At 39.7% G+C, this 21,953-nt stretch overlaps 1 protein-coding gene across 3 annotated transcripts in view; it reads right to left on the reverse strand.

Moving 5' to 3' along the window:
- pigq (phosphatidylinositol glycan anchor biosynthesis, class Q) overlaps window positions 1-21,953 on the reverse strand; it is a 56,010-nt gene that overhangs the window by 27,350 nt on the left and 6,707 nt on the right. For 2 of the 3 annotated variants that reach the window (XM_062453549.1, XM_062453558.1), the window contains 3 exons: window positions 11,058-11,244; window positions 8,929-9,104; window positions 8,262-8,458 (listed from right to left, as the gene is read on the reverse strand). In XM_062453549.1, coding sequence (XP_062309533.1) covers window positions 8,262-8,458; window positions 8,929-9,104; window positions 11,058-11,244 — 560 coding nt within the window. The remainder of the gene's footprint in view (window positions 1-8,261; window positions 8,459-8,928; window positions 9,105-11,057; window positions 11,245-21,953) is intronic. The other variant, XM_062453566.1, reaches the window with a different exon arrangement.

Here is a 21,953-nt window from a genome sequence, read left to right on the forward strand (position 1 = left end):
TTTCCCAACGAACGTGCCCGACTCCACCTGCAGGTGGATCACAGACTTCCTGTCTGACAGGAAGCAGTGCGTTAAGCTGGGAACACAAGTCTCTGACTCCCGGTCCATCAGCACCGGATCTCCTCAGGGCTGCGTCCTTTCCCCTCTGCTCTTCTCCCTGTACACCAACAGTTGCACCTCCAGTCATCCGTCTGTCAAAATTTGCGGACGACACCACCCTCATTGGGCTCATCTCTGACGGGGACGAGTCTGATTATAGGTGGGAAGCTGACAACCTGGTGACCTGGTGCAGCCAGAACAACTTGGAGCTCAATGCTCTTAAGACAGTGGAGATGGTTGTGGACTTCAGGATGTATACAGCCCCATTCACCCCCATCACCCTGTGCGACTCCCCAGTCAACAGTGTGGAGTCCTTCCGCTTCCTGGGCACCATCCTCTCCCAGGACCTCAAGTGGGAACTGAACATCAGCTCCCTCACCAAGAAAGCACAACAGAGGATGTACTTCCTAGAGCAGCTGAAAAAATTGGTGCACTTCTACACAGCCATCTGGTATGCTGCTGCCACTGCCAAGGACAAGAGCAGACTGCAGCGTATCATCCGCACTGCTGAGAAGGTGATCGGCTGCAATATGCATACCCTCGAGGACCTTCACACGTCGAGGACCTTGAGGCGAGCGAGGAAGATTGTGGCCGACCCCTCCCACCCTGGCCACTCCCTGTTCCAGCTACTCCCCTTCGGCAGAAGGCTGCGGTCCATCAGGAACAAAACCTCACGCCATAAGAACAGTTTCTTTCCATCTGCTACTGGCCTCTTAAACAAGGCCAAGGACTCCCATTGACATTCATTCATTATTTAACTAAGTATCTGATTGCACTGTTGACCACTCATGCTGCTCATTCTTATTCTTATTTTTATATATATTTTATTTTATATTTAAATTGTTTTATTCTTAGATTGTTTAGTTCTTAGGAATAGTTAAACTTCTGTACCTTTACTTAATTTAAGATTCGTATATTTTTAGTGTTTGCACCTCCCTGCCACAGTAAATTCTGTGTTTGTATAACATACATGGCGAATAAACCAAATTCTGATTCTGATTCAGAGACCTCGGACAAGCAATTTCGTCAGGCGCATTGAAACGCATTGTAAAAGTTGCAGGAGATACTAAATTAAAATCTTTATAAAAGTAAAACAATTTGTAATACAGGATGGAGAAACACTGTGCATGAGGTACCTGTAATACAGGCACCAGGTACCCTAAAAGATTGGAGGGAGGAGTCGTTTTTGTTCTTTTCCAAAGCCAAAAACAAAACTAGATCAATGTAAGCGATGGACAAGGCTCTGTGGTCCAACTGAACGTCCAGACTATTACCAAGGACATTTATGTTTCCTCAAAGATAAGTTAATTCCTGATTTGTAAATAAATTATGCATTTTTACATGTATACGTGTGTTAGCCTACTACTATTAGCTACAGTAATTAATTTATTTGTCTATCAATGGATGTAGTTTCATCCATTGTAACGGTATATGCCATATGCCAGCTTGGTAGATGGATTGAACTTTTTCCTCAAAGATGTCTATATATATATGACAATATATATTATGTGATCCTATCCTAGTTCAACCAAGTCAATTATTGCAAGCTAGTTAAATACTCTGTTGGCTAGTTCAAGGCTGGCATCTGGACAGCTGCTTATCACGTCGCATCACTCTCTTTGGGGATTTCATGTTGTAATGTAGCAGAATAATGATTTACCCTGCAGTGCAATCAACACTGGTCTTTGATGATATTGTCATCAGCAACATCGATGCTGAGCTTGTGATGTTTCTCATTTTTCCATTGCGAGCGGTAGCTAGACATTGGCCTCAATTCTTATATTTTTATTTTTGGATAATTTTACCCCATGAACATACCACTCATTGGCATACAGTAAAACCGTCTGCCTGCTGCTTGTGGATATAACAAAAAATAAACAGGTCTATTACCTGCTGTGGCTATTCAAATGTGTATTTCTGCCACTACTTTCAATATGATGTCAGTGAACGCTTGTCCGACGTAGCAACAGTAACTAAGAGGGGTAGGACTAAGCAATAGGTTAATTACAAAAAACAACAACATGTATAGTGTAATCACTCATGCTTATGGTACTGTGAGGATTCTAGTTCTCCCTCTCTCCTGCATTTAGCCATAATTGGGGCCCATATCTCAATTTGCCATCATTCAGTTTTTAATGTGTTTTTAACAGTTTTGGAAACAGCGCGTTAGCATTTGAAAAATGTGTTGAAAATATACTGTGTTTTGCAGGTGGTGAAGTCTGAATGATTCATAGTTTGGTCCACGTACACTTTTTCCTCATTTGATTTGTGTGTTCTCTTACAGTGGGCAAAATAAGTATTGCTTAAAAAATACAATTCGACTTTTCACATTTTTACCAGACTTTGGTATTAACCACGCTAAAAAACAGTTCTCCCAAGGCATGGTAAGGCAAGAAACCAGCTGAAATCCATAAGTAGTATGTTAGTAAATTTATGGCCTGTAAAAAGGCTTTGTTACCATGGTGTCACACAAGAAACATCTTATGATGGGTAAAAGCAAAGAGCTCTTATTGTCGCGAAACATATTGATGGAATCAGATGCAGACATATTTCAGTACTTCTGAATTTTCCAGTAAGCCCCATTGGGGCCATTATCCGCAAGTGGAAGAGACATCACTCCGTCATCAACCGGCCACGCACAGGAGCTCCTCGCAAGATTTCTGACCATGGAGTCAGAATAAGTCAAAAGCGTAGCCAAAGACCACTTGGAAAGAGTTCCAGAAACACCTTGGAGGCAGCAGGTGCCATCATATTTTTCAAGTATTTTAGACGTGTGAGTTCGAAATATTTCCGACGGTCCACACAGCGCAAGTTATTTATCCGAAACGGTAGCTAGCTAGCTTTCGTTAGCTTCCGGGCTAAATTAGCTAGCATAATACTCGTAGCAATGCTACTACCATGCTAGTGTTACTTGTTAGCCTTCTCATGAGTACATTTTGAAGCCATACTAAAGCGTTTGTCGCATAGTTTAAAAATATTCAGTTGGAATGTTTGAAATCGCATATGTGAGACCCGCATTCGAACGATCACATATGTGCGACGCTACTCCTGTACGGGTTAATAAAGAAGTTAAAGTACATGGAATCTTAGAAAAAACTTTAACGTGGTATCGAAATCGGCATCGAGAATCGTGTTATTTTACTGGTATTGGCACCGAATACTGAATTTTTGGTATCGTGACACCCCTAGTCTCTATGCACGCTCACCCCGCAAGACTCCATTACTAAAGAAGAGGCATGTCGAAGCTTGTTTAAAGTTTGCTACAACTCATTTGGGCAAGCCTATGAAATACTGGGAGTGTAGTCTGGTCAGACGAGAGCAAAATTGCACTTTTTAGTCATACTACACACCATGTTTGGAGAAGATATGGCACTGCACATCACCCTAAAAACACTAACGTCACTGTGTCCAATCCCGACCGCTGTAAACTACTATTGTCCAAACCCGAACGGGGTTTGGACACTCAGTTTCCGGTCTTTTTGCCAGCATTTTCTTTTGCCATCGCCAGCAAAGTGTAAGTAGTATTATTTTAGGCATATCAAACAATCTACGTGTAAAATTTCATGAACATATATGGACGTTTACATGTCTAAATAATATAGGAAAGTTACTTTGGCCGAAAGACCACTCGGGCGACGATCATTACTCTGACAAGTGTGTCTGTATTGTCATCGTACTGCTACTATGGGTTAGCATATGAGTGTATTTCAACGCTAGCTTAACACTACTTTGTCTAGCCAATGAAAATACACGATCATGTGTGACATGATCTGTAGTCGAGGGGAGGAAGGGATGGGGGCTAGCAAACTTTGAGAAGAGTTCAACAAAACATCCAGCAGGTGGTGGTATACAGTCAAATTGAGATTTTATCGCATAGTTTGGAAATGTAGAAGCGTGATATCTTATTGTGGAGGACATAACTATGTCCCCGGATATGTTGACAGCATTGATGGTCAGTTTGGTGACCCTGGATCAAGTTAATATCACCGGAAAATAGCAGCAGCCAGTGTTTAGAAGTGCGGTTGGGTTTGGACAAGGGTAGCGCACGGCTAATTTACCGGCGCCAGCGTCATTTTACCGGCTCTAGTAAAGCTAACTAATTTTTTTTAACAATATTTAGCTCGAAAGGTAAGAAGTTAAAGCTTAACGTGAAGTCAGTAAATCAGCTGAAAACGTGATACGATAATATTTGAAGTGGCATTTAATCAGAATGTTAGCTAAAAAACGGTCGGGATTGGACACAGTGACGCTATACCAACAGTGAAGTTTGGAGGTGGAAGCGTCATGGTGTGGGGCTGTTTTTCATTGCATGGTACTGGCAGACTATATATAGTTGAAGGAACGATGAACTAGCTTACCTGGCTAAATAAAGGTGAAATAAAAATAAAAAAACGGCACCCTTTAGCGGGAGCTTCTTCAGAAGAATCTGCTTCCATCCACCAGGATGATGAAGATGAGATGTGGGTGGACCTTCCAGCAGAACAACAATCCAAAGTATACAGCAAGAATGGCCCAGGCAATCACCTGACTTGAATCCAATTGAACATTTGTGGAAATGAGCTAAAGATCAAGGTTCACAAAAGGGCCCAACAGAAGATTTAAGATTTTAAGACAATATATTCAGAAGAATAGGCCAAAATCACACCTTAACACTGCGGCCGATTTAAATTCTTCATACAGGAAGTGTCCTGAAGCTGTCATTACAAACAAAGGGTTCTCCGCTAAGTATTAAATACATTTCAGTTAGCTTGTTCAATACAGAATTACAGATAACTTCATTTATGGACTTTATGGACAAACTAATGTTTGGATTTCTTTATATGTGTGGATTTGAGTTAATACCAAAGTCTGGTGAAAATCTCATGTGAATAACCTCATTGGAAATGTATATATTATATATAAAGAAAATATACGCAACTTATTTCCCCCACTATCTTTCCCATGTACAGTGAGGAAAATAAGTATTTGAACACCCTGCTATTTTGCAAGTTCTTCCACTTTGAAATCATGGAGGGGTCTGAAATTGTCATCGTAGGTGCATGTCCACTGTGAGAGACATAATCCCCCCAAAAAATCCAGAAATCACAATGTATGATTTTTTCACAATTTATTTGTATGATACAGCTGCAAATAAGTATTTGAACACCTGTCTATCAGCTAGAATTGTGACCCTCAAAGACCTGTTAGTCTGCCTTTAAAATGTCCACCTCCACTACATTTATTATCCAAAATTAGATGCACCTGTTTGAGGTCTTTAGCTGCATAAAGCCACCTGTCCACCCCATACAATCAGTAAGAATCCAACTACTAACATGGCCAAGACCAAAGAGCTGTCCAAAGACACTAGAGACAAAATTGTACACCTCCACAAGGCTGGAAAGGGCTACGGGGAAATTGCCAAGCAGCTTGGTGAGAAAAGGTCCACTGTTGGAGCAATCAGTAGAAAATGGAAGAAGCTAAACATGACTGTCAATCTCCCTCGGACTGGGGCTCCATGCAAGATCTCACCTCGTGGGGTTTCAATGATCCTAAGGAAGGTGAGAAATCAGCCCAGAACTACACGGGAGGAGCTGGTCAATGACCTGAAAAGAGCTGGGACCACAGTTTCCAAGGTTACTGTTGGTAATACACTGAGACGTCATGGTTTGAAATCATGCATGGCACGGAAGGTTCCCCTGCTTAAACCAGCACATGTCCAGGCACGTCTTAAGTTTGCCAATGACCATTTGGATGATCCAGAGGAGTCATGGGAGAAAGTCATGTGGTCAGATGAGACCAAAATAGAACTTTGGGGTCATAATTCCACTAAACGTGTTTGGAGGAAGAAGAATGATGAGTACCATCCTAAGAACACCATCCCTACTGTGAAGCATGGGGGTGGTAGCATCATGCTTTGGGGGTGTTTTTCTGCACATGGGACAGGGCAACTGCACTGTATTAAGGAGAGGATGACCGGGGCCATGTATTGCGAGATTTTGGGGAATAACCTCCTTCCCTCAGTTAGAGCATTAAAGATGGGTCGAGGCTGGGTCTTCCAACATGACAATGACCCGAAGCACACAGCCAGGATAACCAAGGAGTGGCTCCGTAAGAAGCATATCAAGGTTCTGGCGTGGCCTAGCCAGTCTCCAGACCTAAACCCAATAGAGAATCTTTGGAGGGAGCTCAAACTCCGTGTTTCTCAGCGACAGGCCGGAAACCTGACTGATCTAGAGAAGATCTGTGTGGAGGAGTAGGCCAAAATCCCTCCTGCAGTGTGTGCAAACCTGGTAAAAAACTACAGGAAACGTTTGACCTCTGTAATTGCAAACAAAGGCTACTGTACCAAATATTAACATTGACTTTCTCAGGTGTTATACAAATACTTATTTGCAGCTGTATCATACAAATAAATAGTTAAAAAAAATCATACATTGTGATTTCTGGATTTTTTTTTTAGATTATGTCTCTCACAGTGGACATGCACCTACGATGACAATTTCAGACCCCTCCATGATTTCTAAGTGGGAGAACTTGCAAAATAGCAGGGTGTTCAAATACTTATTTTCCTCACTGTAGATGTATGAATGTCCACATTGTCACCTCATCTATTTTTACATGTGAAACAGAAATTCATAGATTATTGTTTGTAAGTTCCTAAACACTCTGATCAACTTTAAAAAGTCTAATATAAATGGAAAAATTATTCAGCAGTTTGTTCATAAGAATGTTTAGGGGTGCCAATAATTGTGGCACACATGGTTTCATTAAAAATAATTATTTCTTAATGCCAGATTTTGGTTTTCACAAAATAAATGTACTTCTACTAAAGGTTGGACTGTTCTCATTCTTTCCACTGTGACATTAAGCTGAATTACTAAAAAGGTGTGTGCGTCCTTGAGAACTGTAAGTCGTATAACTTATGTTGTCAGTTCATTTAAGCCTATTATTGTATAAGTCTATAGTTCTTGCAAATTTAAATCAAGTTAACTGGTGATTTTCGTTGTTTGTATTCTTCCCCTGCTAACTAAATTGTCTGTTGATTCGATAGCTGCCCTTGCTCAGGTTTGTATTTTAGGTGCATTATTATGCTGAAGTAGTTTTAATTAATAAAAAGTGGGTTTATTGTTATTATTTGCTACAGAATGCTTAGCCTATCAAGATCAAATGAAGCAGGCAGTGTACATGCTTCAGAGTGGCCTACCTTAATCGATAGGCTAGGCTACTGACCATTTACAATAAGTTTTTACGTCAATTATTAATTGGCAGCATTTATGCCATTTAGAGCATACTTTGAGTGTAAGGTGTCTTTAAGTAGCCTAACTTTATTGCTTTAGGGGAAATAGGACGAAAATATGTGCAATATTACATTAGCTATTAGACTATTACAGGGGGGGGGGGGGGAGAATGCAAAACACCTGGGAATTTTTTCTTTTTGGAGCACCGAAGACCCATTTTGACCCAGGAAAAACCCTGACCACTATCGAAAGTATACTAACCTACTGCATATCGGCATGGTACTCCGGTTGCACTGCAGCAGACAAGAGAGCCCTCCAAAGGGTCATCGACACAGCCCAAAAAATCACTGCCGTCTCACTGCCCTCCCTGGATTCCATTGCCCGCTCCTGCTACCTTAGCAGGGCCAATAACATCTTGAAAGACTCCTCTCACCCAGGCCAACACCCGTTTACTCTCCTGCCCTCAGGCAGACGGTACAGATCCTTTAGAGCAAGGACCACTCGTCTTAAGAACATTGTTTTCCCCGACGGCCATCAGAACACTAAATATAGACATGCACTAAACACTAATCACTTTATTGACTACAAGTCACACATACCATCTCTGTCACCTTACACGTGTATGAACATAACTGTTTATATATTTATTGTGAAGAACCTCAGGGAAGTACTGTTGATGTATTTATTGTTCCTCAGGGAAGTACTTTATTCTAGACCACCGCACTTGTTGAACTCATATATATATATTTTAAGCTATTCATACCATTTTTAGATAGTTGTAATATTGTTTTGTTATATGTTGTTGTTGTGTTTTATGTTGTCCCTCGTTGCACCAACAGGAGAAGCACTCCAAATTTCGTTGTATGCAAATACAAGGACAATAAAGGCTTTTCTATTCTATTCTATCTGCATGCCTGTGTGCGTATTTGTGTATGTGTGCCTCACCTCAGGCTGCAGAGCCAGGCCCAGAAGACCAGCAGCTTGGTGAGAAGCACACAGAGGGGCACTGACGCTTGTTTCATCAGCTCCACAATGATGCTGGCTTCGCGGCCCTCCGACTGCCAGTGGGTCAGCTTTAGTGGCCCGTCGTCGTATTTGTCCTGGGAGAACAGCAGCTCCCCCTGGGCCACCGTCTGGAACACCTGCCACAGGAGGGGGGCGGGGGTTGGACAGAACCAGGCTTCAGGTCCTTACTCGCATGATCCTCATGACGAGACACAGCACTGATATTCTTTATCGTCTTTATTTTTCTCATGTATCTATTATAAAGCCAGACAGCACCACATACATCTATTTGCAATAAAATAGTCAGAATCATTTACAATCTTCAACATTAAGATTGAGGCAGAGCCATAAACAGCCATATGGAGCACTCATATTTGGTTGGGCTAGAATCTAAATATATTTTACTAGACTAGATGTGTATAATCACATGGCATACTGTAATTCAGAACCAAAATAAATACAATAATAATTAATAAAATAAAGATTTATGAAAAACTATACAAATAACTAAAAAGGTTGCTAACCCTAACTAGTAAGTATTGTATTTTTTAAGTAGAGGGGGCCTGGAACAGATCAAATGGCCTGAAGATGTTCTTTAGTTTGTTACCAGGCGGAGTTCTGAGGTGCGGTTGGCCTTTGGGTCACAATGGCCATTCTCTACAGGATGCAGCTGGGACAGCATGACCTTCCTCTGCTCATAGTGGACAAAGATAACCCTGCCCTTGTCTCCGTCCCCTACCTCACCATCACCCTCCTCTGTCAGTTCCATATGCTCCTCACCATCTGTTGTAGGGAGATAGATCACAGGTAATTGTAGTGAAACACTTTCTCAAGAATGGATATATTGAAACTGATATTTGGCATGTATAAAGGGGCTATGATGATTTTAATATTGTATTTGGAGACTAAAGAACTCTGCAACATTCACAATGAGTAAGATTTAATTCCATCCTAGGATATGCATCATAGGGACGCCTGGTCAAATCAATCAAACTTCTGCAGGTCTTCCTGGGGCCGTATTCACAAAACATCTGAAGGAGAATCTCTTTAAAATAATGGGTGTGGCAGTCCTTGTTTTAGGACTCACAATATTTTGCTCTTAGAGTATTTCAACATGCGTTTTAGCGCAAAAACTAGCTCCTACATCTGTGAAAATGTAGGGGTAGTCAATAGGACTCTTAAGTCACTAAGACGAAATCACAAACAGTCCTACAATGTATGTTGCTGCTGATCCACCTTGGAACATTTTAGTTCAACATTTCTGATAATGAGCTTTTAAAAAGGTATTGCCTTAATCGCAAGGGTATTATGATTGTAGTAGTTATCAGGAATGCAATCACTTATAGAAACAACCCCAAACCATCAGAGATTAAGGTTTTGAAAACTCTACACTACTTAGCCACAGGGAAAATACAGCTATGCAGTTCAGACGAACTAGGTATAACCATCCATCAGTAGAACAATGCATCCAACAACAAATGCCCTCTCCAGACCCCACATCAACAATTCACACGGCTGCCTTTATGCATATATTTGTTTACAAGATGCTGACAATTAGTAGCATGTACATGTACCAACTATAAGTCGCATCAGTCAAAAAATGCGTCACGAAGAGGAAAAAAACATATATATATGTCGCATTTATTTAGAAATGTATTTCACAAAATCCACGACCAAGAACAGACATTTAATCTGGAAAGGCAAGTTATTTAGCTACACAATAGCATAAAGAACATACCTGGGAGGCTGAATAGGCTAAATTAACATAACAAGCTAGCGAGTCCAACAAGCAAGTTACCGGTAAGCTAGTTCACCAAGCTCACGATCTCATTCCACATCACTGAATCCGTTGAACTTGTTGGTTTGTGTCAGTCAGTAGGAATTAACATTTAAAAACATGTTAAGTTATATATATTTTGATATATAAGTTGCACCTGACTATAAGTCAGGTGCAGGACCAGCCAAACTATGAAAAAAAGGTGTGACTTATACATTTAGTCATTTAGCAGACGCTCTTATCCAGAGCGACTTACAGTAAGTACAAGGACATTCCCCCTAGGCAAGTAGGGTGAAGTGCCTTGCCCAAGGACACAACGTCAGTTGGCATGACCGGGAATCGAATTGGCAACCTTCGGATTACTAGCCCGATTCCATTATAGTCCGGAAAATACGGTATGTTATATGATGTGTGTATCATTATGTAAGTATATATACTTGTTTAATTGGTGACACTTGTTGTAGGACACTGACCTACAATTGAAAATCTGTATTTGAATATGGCAACGTGATACCTTGTTCTACAATATTTCTATGACAAAATCACAGACAGAACCCCATCCCCTTTAAGCCATTCACTGTGGGCATAGTTAGAAAACTTGTTGACATCATCCATAGCAACAAGATCAATCCCGCCCTTTCTCTTAGCTTAAGATTTCTCTCTTAGCCTTAGCAAAAGTTGGTCTCAGCAGCCTTTTTTTATATGTTTAAGAAGGAAAGGTTTAGCTCAGAACTTTTACTGCTATTTAAGAGAACTCTTATTGGTAAGATACAATGTTCTATGAATACAGCCCCTAATCTTTAAAATAATTACTGTCTAGTATCCTCTACAATACTTTGCAACAATGGCTTTGGCTTCACTATCACCATAAAGCTGTTGGAGAGGGTATCCGATTAAACTGGGCTTTACAATTCACTCACATTGAAGTTCACACATTTTAAAAGGATCGTCAGACTTACTCTGGTCTCGGTGGAGCACCTGACACCTGAAACCTATCTCGCCTATCTGCCGGCTGAGCTGGAGCCAGTGTTGCTGGGGGAAGATGGTGCTCAGGTCCCTGAGGAAGCTCTCCATGCCCTCCTGGCCCTCCTTTGGCATGCTCCAGGAACCCAACACCGCCAGCTCCACGTGGCTCTGGCCCTGTATCTGGAGCCGGGAGAGAAGGTGGACCAGGGTAAACAATTCATAGTTTTAAGTAAGGGTGGTCCGATCGTTTGGTCGCCGATCATTTTCGGCCGATAACCATTTTAAATACTCAGATCGGTACTCACTATAAAGGCCGATCAAAAGAGCCAATTTTTATTTTTATTTGTTTTGCTGTGGACTTATTGCCCATGGTCCTTTATCTCCTACCTAAATGCAGAGAAAAATGTGAAACAATATTTTGACTTTGGCCTTTTATGTTGCAGATTTTTTTATCTAAAGTTAAAATGTATAAAGACAGTTTATTCTGTTTTTGTAATTTATTATTCGGCAGGATAGTTCAATTTGTTTATTTATAAGCAGTTATCAATAACCCAGCATAGGCTGCTATGGTTTATGTTGCGTCTCTAAGAAAGCGAGTGGAATATATTAACCTGACTATGGTCCGGGCCCGCCTGCTGGCCCCAAAACGCTGCCCCCTCCTCCCCCAGTTACTGCGCACTAGGGCTGTCCCCGACTAAGATTTTCTTTGGTCCACCAAGACTCGACCAAACACTTCTGAAAATCGACTAATCGAAATTTGAAACTTTTTTTTTTCTAGAAATGTCACAATGTTTTTCATCAAACCCTTTTGTGTGATGTTTTGCCTCACTGTTTTAAGAGATAATATGAAAGAAATACATACGTAAGAAGGGATATTGACAACTAGACAAACATAAATGTACAAACATTTTCCCGATCTGACTCAATGTAGCTGCTGGACATTCCAGATTCAGCCGCTATAAAATAAGCTAACTAGAGGGTACAATTTCTGTGGAAATGGTAGGGTGTGCTCGCTTGCGTCGGTTGCAGGTGGGTCCGTCCCCTGGGTCCGTCCCCTTAAGTTTTTTCCCATCTAGTGATATTTTCAAGCATTTAGCCTACTCAAGAACCCCCTTTGAAACAAGCGAACCCCCTTTGAAACAAGCTACTGTAACAACGTTGTCACCGGCAGTATTTTAGATGGAATCACGATTCAAACAGTACCATCTGCTAACTGAAAATATGCCCCCAAAAACGTAAAAAAGCTTTACATCTATTTAGGGAGAAATGGCTAATTCAAAAGAAGTTTGCTACGAGCAAGTTGTTGCGGTGGCTAGCCAAACTTCACTGAGTGAGGGGATTGTTTTTAAGCACCGGAAATGAGAATGTTTGTTTTGACATAAAGTTTAGGCTGTGGCACTGAAGCCAGCGACGCACCACACAAGCTTGAGTTTAAACTTTACATACATTCTTTAATGTGACATTACTTACTGTACATGCAAGTCTTGATTTGCTTAAATGTACATGTATGATGCTGCTAGTAGTAGCAAAGAGTCAATATAAGTTCTTTGGTAGTAGTACACCACGGCACAATACAATACTCGCTGTGCAACAGCACATCAATCCATGCGTCGTTGCTAACGTGGTGATGTAGCTAGCACTGAGTACCCTTCGTCGACTAAAGGCACTTTTTTGCCACAAAAACATTGTAACCTAAACCGTGCAACGGAACGTAAATAAAAATACAAGCAACACAATCGAGACCAAGACAAACATTTTGACACAGGCGTCGTCTATGTAGTGCAAATATTGACTGATCCTTAGGGGGGCAAAAATAAACAATAAATAAATAATATATATGTGAGAGAACAAAGGTTGTGCCCTTGCCGAAGGCAAAGCACACCCAACTAGAGAGGGTACAATTTCTGGGGAAATTGTAGGGTGTGCTTGTTTGCGTCGGTTGCACAGGGGTCCGTTTTTTAATGACATTTTTACAACTGATATTTCTGTATATTTTATATAAAAATGCATACTTATTATTTATAAAGATAACATAGATTTAAAAGCATATTTTTTTTGCTGCTCATTTACAACTCAAAATACGAGTGAAGTGTAGAATGAAATAGATGTCTTCTCATTTCCCCTGCAAGAGGCAGCCTCATAGCAGAATCAAAACAAATACATTTGGCAGAACGGTGTAAAAATTGACCTAATCTCTATGACTTAAACGTCCTTTTAAGTTTTTCCCTTCTCGTGATATTTTCAGGCATTTAGCCTACTCATATTGCATTCATTCATTAATAAAGAACCCTCTTTGAAGATTATTCTACGACGTTACCGGCAGTAGAAGATGGAATCGCGATTCAAACAATACCATCTGCTAACTGAAAATATGTCCCCCAAAACGTAAATAAGCTTGAAATTTATTTAGTGGAAAATCGCTCATTCATAAAAAGCTCACTGGTAGCGATCATTGTCAGTAACAACGCAAAATGCGATATAGGCCTGTGTGGAGAAGCTGCCCCGGTAAATTGTACTACTACAGTACACTAGACTACTGCTGTGTTCGTCTTGGTAGCGATTGCGTTGGTTGAATTGGATTTAACGTTCCGTTGTATGGTTTAGGCTGAAATGAATTATTTTCATGAACAGATTGACAAAGTTTAGGCTGTGGCAATGAAGTTCAGGTTAGTAGTCAGATAGTTTCACCTATTGAAAGACTTGATTTAAGTAAGGGGAGTGCCGAACATGTTCTGTCGACGTTTGACTTCCTAAACAGCAGATGTTTTTGTAGTGTGTCTCGCGTAGCCTAGAGCGTTGCAGTGAGCAACACTGGTTTGAAACCACAGGTAATGATAATTTCACCAACAAATCGTTTACTTGTAATGTAATGTCATAATAAATCCAACAACGAAAATCTATTTGTGAGGAGTGTTTATTTTAACAATTGAAAACAGATGCATCATAGACCACTGTAGTATGTATTGCACGGGCAACAGAGGCTAATCTGTCATGATGCTAATACTTCAGTGAAATAGTAGACTACCGTTTCCGAAAGTAGATGTGGGCCTACTTCCTTAATAATATCAGCTAATATTGTACATTACATTTCACAATCGTGTTTCACATCACAATGTAAAATGAGTAAATAGTTATCACCCTGGCCTCTTTCTTGTGGCGTTTCTGCAGCTGCCTTGCAGTAAATCTATAGTTAACCTAGCTATCCCCCAAGTTAACAGATGCGAAACGAATGTTCTGCTACAGGTAGTCACGCGTGTTTTCGTGACGTTAGAAAAAAGTTTGAAGAAAAATGAGCAAATATAGTGATGAAGAGTATATTGCATAACAGTTATCAATATCATAGCAGACAAACGTATGTCAGCAGTATGAAGGTGAAAAAAAGTGTTGCTTTGAAACCAAAATGGTGAGACAGTGTTAAAAGTATATCTGTCATTGTTATGCATTGCAATATTTTCTCACGGTTGAAAAAGGAGAAAAGAGTGATGGAAAAGGGTATCTTATTTAATTTCATAAATGTTAAAGCGTTATGTTAGAGCCTTTTTATATTTTATTTCATTCTAACCCTTTTACATTTTTAGCCCCTTAATATTAGTTAGACTTGTACACTTCTTATTTAAGATTCTTATATGTTTAATGTGTGCACCTTCCTGCCACAGTAAATTCCTTGTCTGTGTGATTTTTCTTGGCGAATTAAACCCATTCTGAAAAGTATTAATAATTGAAAGATGTAGAAACAGAAAAAAGTTTGAACAGTGGAACAGTGAAGAGCGTTGGCCAATCAGATTGGTTCCTTGTAACATAGCAACCATTGGTCATTGTCAACATTTCTAACCTAGAATCTAGGTTTCAGTATCAGGATTCAATGGGAGATTTCCTACAGTAAGCTAGATCTACTGCTTCAAATTGAAAACGGAGACGATATTTTGATTAAAGACAAGTTCCTTAACCTCTGTTGTCAATATCGCTGATAAAAAGTAAATACTGTTACGAAGCATTTGTTTGTAGGTAACGAACGATAGACGTAGCTAGCTATGTGACCTTGTTTCGCCGTTCTATGGCAGCTAACGTTATGATGACAGCGTTGTAAGCACTCGTCACTAGAATGGCCATAACTTTAAAACAAACGATCATATTTCAAAGCTGTTCTACATTGCCCACACAATTATGTATATATATATATATCAACTCTAACATGGCCTGTATCTTGTATTGAAAGTGCTCTAAAATTAGCTTGTCTAATGTATGGTGGACTGAGAAAACATTTTTGTCAAAGCGGTGCGAGCGGATGTCGTGGGAGAATTCCTACTGTGTTAGATTTACTGCTTCAAATTGAAAACGGAGAATATATTTAGAGTAAAGACAAGTTTCTTAACGTATGTGTTCAATATCGTCAACTAAAAGTAAAAACTTCAGTTACAACGCTTTTGTTCGTAGTAACGCCAGCTGCAGTAAACCTTTCGTGACCCCGGTGTGGCTGTCCGTGACAGTCGGCTTTGACAGTGTTGAGCCTCGATTTTTGCAGATTTCTGTGAAACTTTCTTAAAGAAAAATAATCTAGCTAGATTATGTACACTAAGTTCAATGTACATACCTGGTTTGGCCAATTTGGTCGATTGTGGAAAAAAGTAGAACCGTTTTTAGTTATGGAGAGCCATCGCGCTAGATTAGAATAGCGTTATCGCACTCATCACTTCAGTGGTCATAACTTTTAAACAAAATAGTCTATATTAAATCTGTCTGCTGTTCTGAATTCACGACAAAGGTACGCACATTTCGTACGCTCCAACTTATCCTCTATCTTGTATTGAAAGTGGTTACGAATAAGTTTTTCTAAAAAAGTAATGCAGACGGAGAAGATTTTTGTCAGAATGGCCCTGTGAAATCGTCTTGATAAAGGATGATTTGCCTAACATAATCATCAAATATTTATATCATTAGAAAGCCCTACTTCTTGTTTTCAAAATTGTATAAACAGTTCAGGTATATTATTTGAAAAACAATGCATATTCAGAAAGCAAAGTGTTAAACAGTGTCAAATTGACGCGGTGAGAAACAGTTCTGTCAGTGCATGACGTCACAATTGAATTTGACTTGAACATTCTGAACCATTGAAACCCATTCATTTTTTTTTAGCAATTTAAACTTTAATACCTTAAAAACTTTAAAAGTTATCAATGAGAAAAGTAATAGCACACTAGAGCAGTTCAGACTTTATCAAATGAAGTTTGAACGGTGTTTCTAGCTTAAACGGTGTGAAAGGAGAAGGCGACGGGAAAAAGTGGGAGGAAAATAAATAAATTATAATAATAAGTATGCAGAATAACAATAGTGTTTTTGCTTGCAGCAAACACACTAATAATAAATATAGCTGCAAGCAGCAATGGCGGATTCCTCCTAACATTCCTCCTGCGAACCATTGAAAAATGTATATTCTTCATAAATTGTCACTGTATAGAAATATCCATGCTGTAGACTTACCAATGGGATACCAAATCTGAAATGCAATACCATCAAGATCCACAAAGGCTTTTATTTCAAGCCAAGGAGTGAAGGGAAGGGGCTTGGGTGAGCCTACCCATTCCAGAAAACCTTGTATCTTTGTGTATCAGGGCGTGGCCTGTAGCGTCACCTATGGGTGATATTGGGCCATTTGTGGTGTGGTAGTTACTCTTGGCCTATACTATCAATGTTTCAGGATTTTGAGAACTTTTTACCATTGCACACAAAATCGGCAAATGCAATACCATCAAGATCCACATGGGCCTTTGCTAAAGACCAAGCAATGGGTGGGGGCTTGGTCAGCCCACTCTCTCCCGAAATGTTGTGCGTGTGTCTCGCCAAGCTTGCGCGTGTCAGGGAAAGGCTGAGTGTGTGAGAATGTGGAGCGCGTGCGTGCTGAGGAGCAGGGGAGACATTTCATTGGAAATTTCCCTAGCAATTAGCCAAGCATTCATATTTTCATTCTCAAGAGTCTTCATATGAACTTGTGATTGAATCAGAGTATCAGTTTTTGACTAATGGATGTGTAAAGCATTATTTTAGCATTAGAAATAAATTAGATTTCCTTTATTTCAATCATTTCTGAAGATATTAATTTGCCTTCTCACATGGGAACATGTAGTGTTTCCACATGACACACCAAGTTTGGTGTTGATATTTCAAAGATTTGCTGAGATTTGATCCAACTTCCTGTGTGGTTGCTTTGTTGACGATTTTGATTGGCTGTACCGGACAAACAGTTTTGAAATTCAAAAATCTGTTGAAGAATTCAGTGAGGGTTGCTCTGACAATGATACCTGCCAATTCTGGGAAAGATTGGACAAAAATTGTAGGAGAAGTAGCGAAAAAACGTGTTTCCTAAATCTTTATTGTACAAAACAAAATCCAATATGGCGGCTGTTATAGGTTCTTGGGGCTTTTTTGTTCCTCATGAGAAATAAGGCATATCTAATGAATTTCAGAATTTTGGGACAAATGGGATGCAAATGGCATCACTTTGTAAATGGAAAATTGGGGCGTGGCCGTAGCGCCACCTATGGATAATGGTGCGTCATTTGTGGTGTGGTAGTTACTCCTGGCCTATACTATCAATGTTTCAGGATTTTGAGAACTTTTTCTAAAATGCATTACCATCAAGATCCACAAGGGCCTTCACTTCAAGCCAAGGAATGAGTGGGGGCTTGGTCAGCCCACACTCTCCTGAAATGTTGTGTATGCGTCTCGCCAAGCTTGCGCGTGTGTCAAGGGAAAGGCTGAGTGTGTGAGAATGTGGAGCGCGTTCGCTGAGGAGCAGGGGAGACATTTCATTGGAAATTTCGTTAGCAATTAGCCAAGCATGCATGTTTCAAATATTCACCACAAATCGACTTTTTATGTTACAGTCAACTTTTTCTCAGATTTGTGTACTCAACATTCTCAAGAGTCTTCATATGAACTTGTGATTGAATCAGAGTATCAGTTTTTGGCCGGCGGATGTGTAAAGCATTATTTTAGCGTCAGCGATAAATTTGATTTGCTTTATATCAATCATTTTTGGAGGTATGAAGTTGCCTTTGCACATGGTAACATGTTGTAGTGCCTTCCACCGATATACCAACTTTGGTGTTGATATCTCAAAGATTTGCTGAGATTTGACCCAAATTCCTGTTTGATTGCTTTGTTGCCAATTTTGATGTACCGGACAAACGGTTTTGAAAATCAAATATATAAATAATGCCTGAGTGAGGGTTGCTCTGACGATGATGTGTGCCAATTCTGGGGAAGATTGGAATGAAATTATATGAGGAGTAGGCTTTCAAAAGGTTTTTGATAAAACCGGAAATGGCAGAAAATCTATATAACCGGAAATTGACGTCATGTTGAACTCGTCTTGATCCAGGGAATCCAATGGTATCTAATTTTTGAAAATCAGTCATACGGTTCAAAAGTCGCGTGTGTAAACACAAGTCCAACTTTGACCCATTAGTGGCGCTAGAGTGGTCTAATGGGATACATGAAACTTGGTGTAGGTATAGAAGGAACTGTCCTTAATGAGTGTGGCAAATTTCACAAAAAGTTATCGAAGGGTTCTAGGGGCTGCCATTGACTCCCATGGAACTAGAATAATAACTAGAGAGGGTACAATTTCTGGGGAAATTGTAGGGTGTGCTTGCTTGCGTCGGTTGGACAGGGGTCAGTTTTTTAATGACATTTTTACAACTGATATTTCTGTATTTTATATAAAAATGCATAATTATTATTTATAGGCAGGCTCATCGTTGAATCAAAACGAATAAATTTGGCAGACCGGTGTACAAATTGACCTAATCTCTATGACTTAAACGTCCTTTTAAGTTTTTCCCTTCTCGTGATATTTTCATGCATTTAGCCTACTCATTGCATTCATTCATTAATAAAGAACCCCCTTTGAAGATTATTCTACGACGTTACCCGGCAGTAGAAGATGGAATCGCGATTCAAACAGTACCATCTGCTAACTGAAAATATGCCCCCCAAAACGTAAATAAGCTTGACATTTATTTAGTGGAAAATCGCTCATTCATAAAAAGCTCACTGGTAGCGATCATTGTAAGGTAACAACGCAAATTGCGATATAGCCCTGTGTGGAGAAGCTGCCCCGGTAAATTCTACTACTACGGTACAGTACTAGACTACTGCTGTGTTCGTCTCGGTAGCGATTGCATTGGTTGAATTCGATTAAACGTTCCGTTGTACGGTTTAGGCTGAAATTAATTATTTTCATGAACAGATTGACAAAGTTTAGGCTGTGGCAATGAAGTTCAGGTTAGTAGTTAGATAGACTTTTGATTTAAGTAAGGGGAGTGCCGAACATTTTCTGTCGCCGTTTGACTTCCTAAACAGCTGTGTACTGTATGTTAGATGTTTTTGTCGTGTGTCTCGCGTAGGCTACAGCGTTGCAGCGTTGCAGTGATACACTGGATTGAAACCACAGGTAATAATTTCACCCACAAATCGTTTACTTGTAATCTAATGTCATAATAAATCCTACAACGAAAATGTATATGTGAGGAATGTTTATTTTTAACGATTGAAAACAGATACATCATAGACCACTGTAGTATGTGTTGCCCGGGCAACAGAGGCTAATGTCATGATGCTAATATGATGAAATAATGAAATAGTAGACTACCGTTTCCGAAAGTAGATGTGGGCTTACTTCCTTAATAATATCAGCTAATATTGTACATTACACATCACAATTGTGTGTCATATCACAAAGTAAAATGAGTAAATAGTTATCACCCTGGCCTCTTTGCTTGTGGCGTTCCTGCAGCTGCCTTGCAGTAAAGCTATAGTTAGCCTAGCTATCCCCCAAGTTAACAGATGCGAAACGAATGTTCTGCCAAAGGTAGTCACGCGTGTTTTCGTGACGTTAGTGACGTAGTGACGTTAGTAACGTCAGTGACTGTGGCTAGCAAATTAGCCACCGTTAGCTTCACTTTTCGCCACAAAAACTTAACTTCAGCCTAAACCATGCAACGGAACGTAAATTCCAATACAAGCAACTCAATCGCTACCAAGAAAAAACTTTTGACACCTACGTTGTCTATGTAGGCCAAATATTGACTGAGTTTTAGGGGGGCAAAAAGAAATAAAAATAATAATAATAATAATAATATATATGTGAGAGAACAAAGGTTGTGCTCTCGCCGAAGGCTTGAGCACACCCAATAACTTGAGAGGGTACAATTTCTGGGGAAATTGTAGGGTGTGCTTGCTTGCGTCGGTTGCACAGGGGTCTGTTTTTGAATGACATTTTTACAACTGATATTTCTGTATATTTTATATAAAAATGCATACTTATTATTTATAAAGATTACATAGATTTAAAAGCATTTTTTTTTCTGCTATTAACTATTTTCATGAACAGATTGACCAAGTTTAGGCTGTGGCAATGAAGTTCAGGTTAGTAGTCAGATAGTTTCATCTATTGAAAGACTTTTGATTTAAGTAAGGGGAGTGCCGAACATGTTCTGTCACCGTTTGACTTCCTAAACAGCTCTGTAGATGTTTTGTAGTGTGTCTCGCGTAGGCTACAGCGTTGCAGTGAGCAACACTGGTTTGAAACCACAGGTAATGATAATTTCACCAACAAATCGTTTACTTGTAATGTAATGTCATAATAAATCCTACAACGAAAATGTATTTGTGAAGAATGTTTATTTTAACGATTGAAAACAGATGCATCATAGACCACTGTAGTATGTGTTGCCTGGGCAACAGAGGCTAATGTCATGCTAATGCTTCAGTGAAATAGTAGACTACCGTTTCCGAAAGTAGGAAAGTTAATCCTAAAGTTACGGAGGAATCCTAATAAAACTAACAATAACAATAGGTTTCCTCCTTACAGAGGAATCCTAATAAAACTAACAATAACAATAGGTTTCCTCCTTACGGAAGAATCCTAACTAGAGAGGGTACAATTTCTGGGGAAATTGTAGGGTGTGCTTGCTTGCGTCGGTTGCACAGGGGGGTCCGTTGCTGAATGTCTTGTGAACATTTAAAAGGTTGAATGGTGTCTCTAGCTGAAAGTATGCTGAAATAGTTAAGTTTGAAAGAGGAGGAAGCTTTTTTAATGATTTGAAAGGATTTACCATTACTTTTAAAATGCAGAATCATTTGCACAAAAACCTTAATGTATTAAAAAGTATAAAATTGAGAAATTAAAAAAGTCATAGCACACATCTCCTGAAAGTGAAAATACAGAAATGAGAAAATATCCGCAAGCTGACAGCTGAAATTAATTTTAAAAATGTGTGATTCACACAAAAGAGTGTGGAAGCTGAACTGCATCATCTAACAAAGCTAAGAGCTTAAATAGCCTACAATGCGGGAGAAGCTGAAAGCTGAACTGTTAAACAGAAGAAGAAGTAGGCTAGCTAGTCATAACAAGAATATTATCGTTTTAACATCTGAAATTATAGTTGGGGTAGTAATAGCTGTAGCCTATCATTGAGTGCGTTTACTCAGCTTTCTTAGTAGGATTCAATGTGTTGATTGAATGAAACATACAGCAGTAGGGCCGATACAGGAAGACACGGCCACACTTTGTTGCAGAAGGATGATGGTGCAAGTTATCCGTGGAGCATACGATTAATAAAAAGAATCATGTAGACGCGTTTATTGAGTAATCGCATAACTAATTACACATGTAAACGGAGTAATCGTATTATTGGCATAAACCGACAATTGCTAGTAATCAGGCTTCTCATGGTCAAGTAAACACACTCAGTGGCGTAGTAGAATAAAAGAGTTCCATTAGCAATGGTGGTAAAAGAGATATTAGCAGCACCTGCAGTCACCTCTTGTAAATTGTATTAGGTTGAAATACTATCAAACTCTGTCATGTGACTCCACTAATCAGCTAA

This window comes from Osmerus eperlanus, chromosome 2 (genome assembly GCF_963692335.1).
Source record: "Osmerus eperlanus chromosome 2, fOsmEpe2.1, whole genome shotgun sequence".
Lineage (NCBI taxonomy): Eukaryota > Metazoa > Chordata > Actinopteri > Osmeriformes > Osmeridae > Osmerus > Osmerus eperlanus.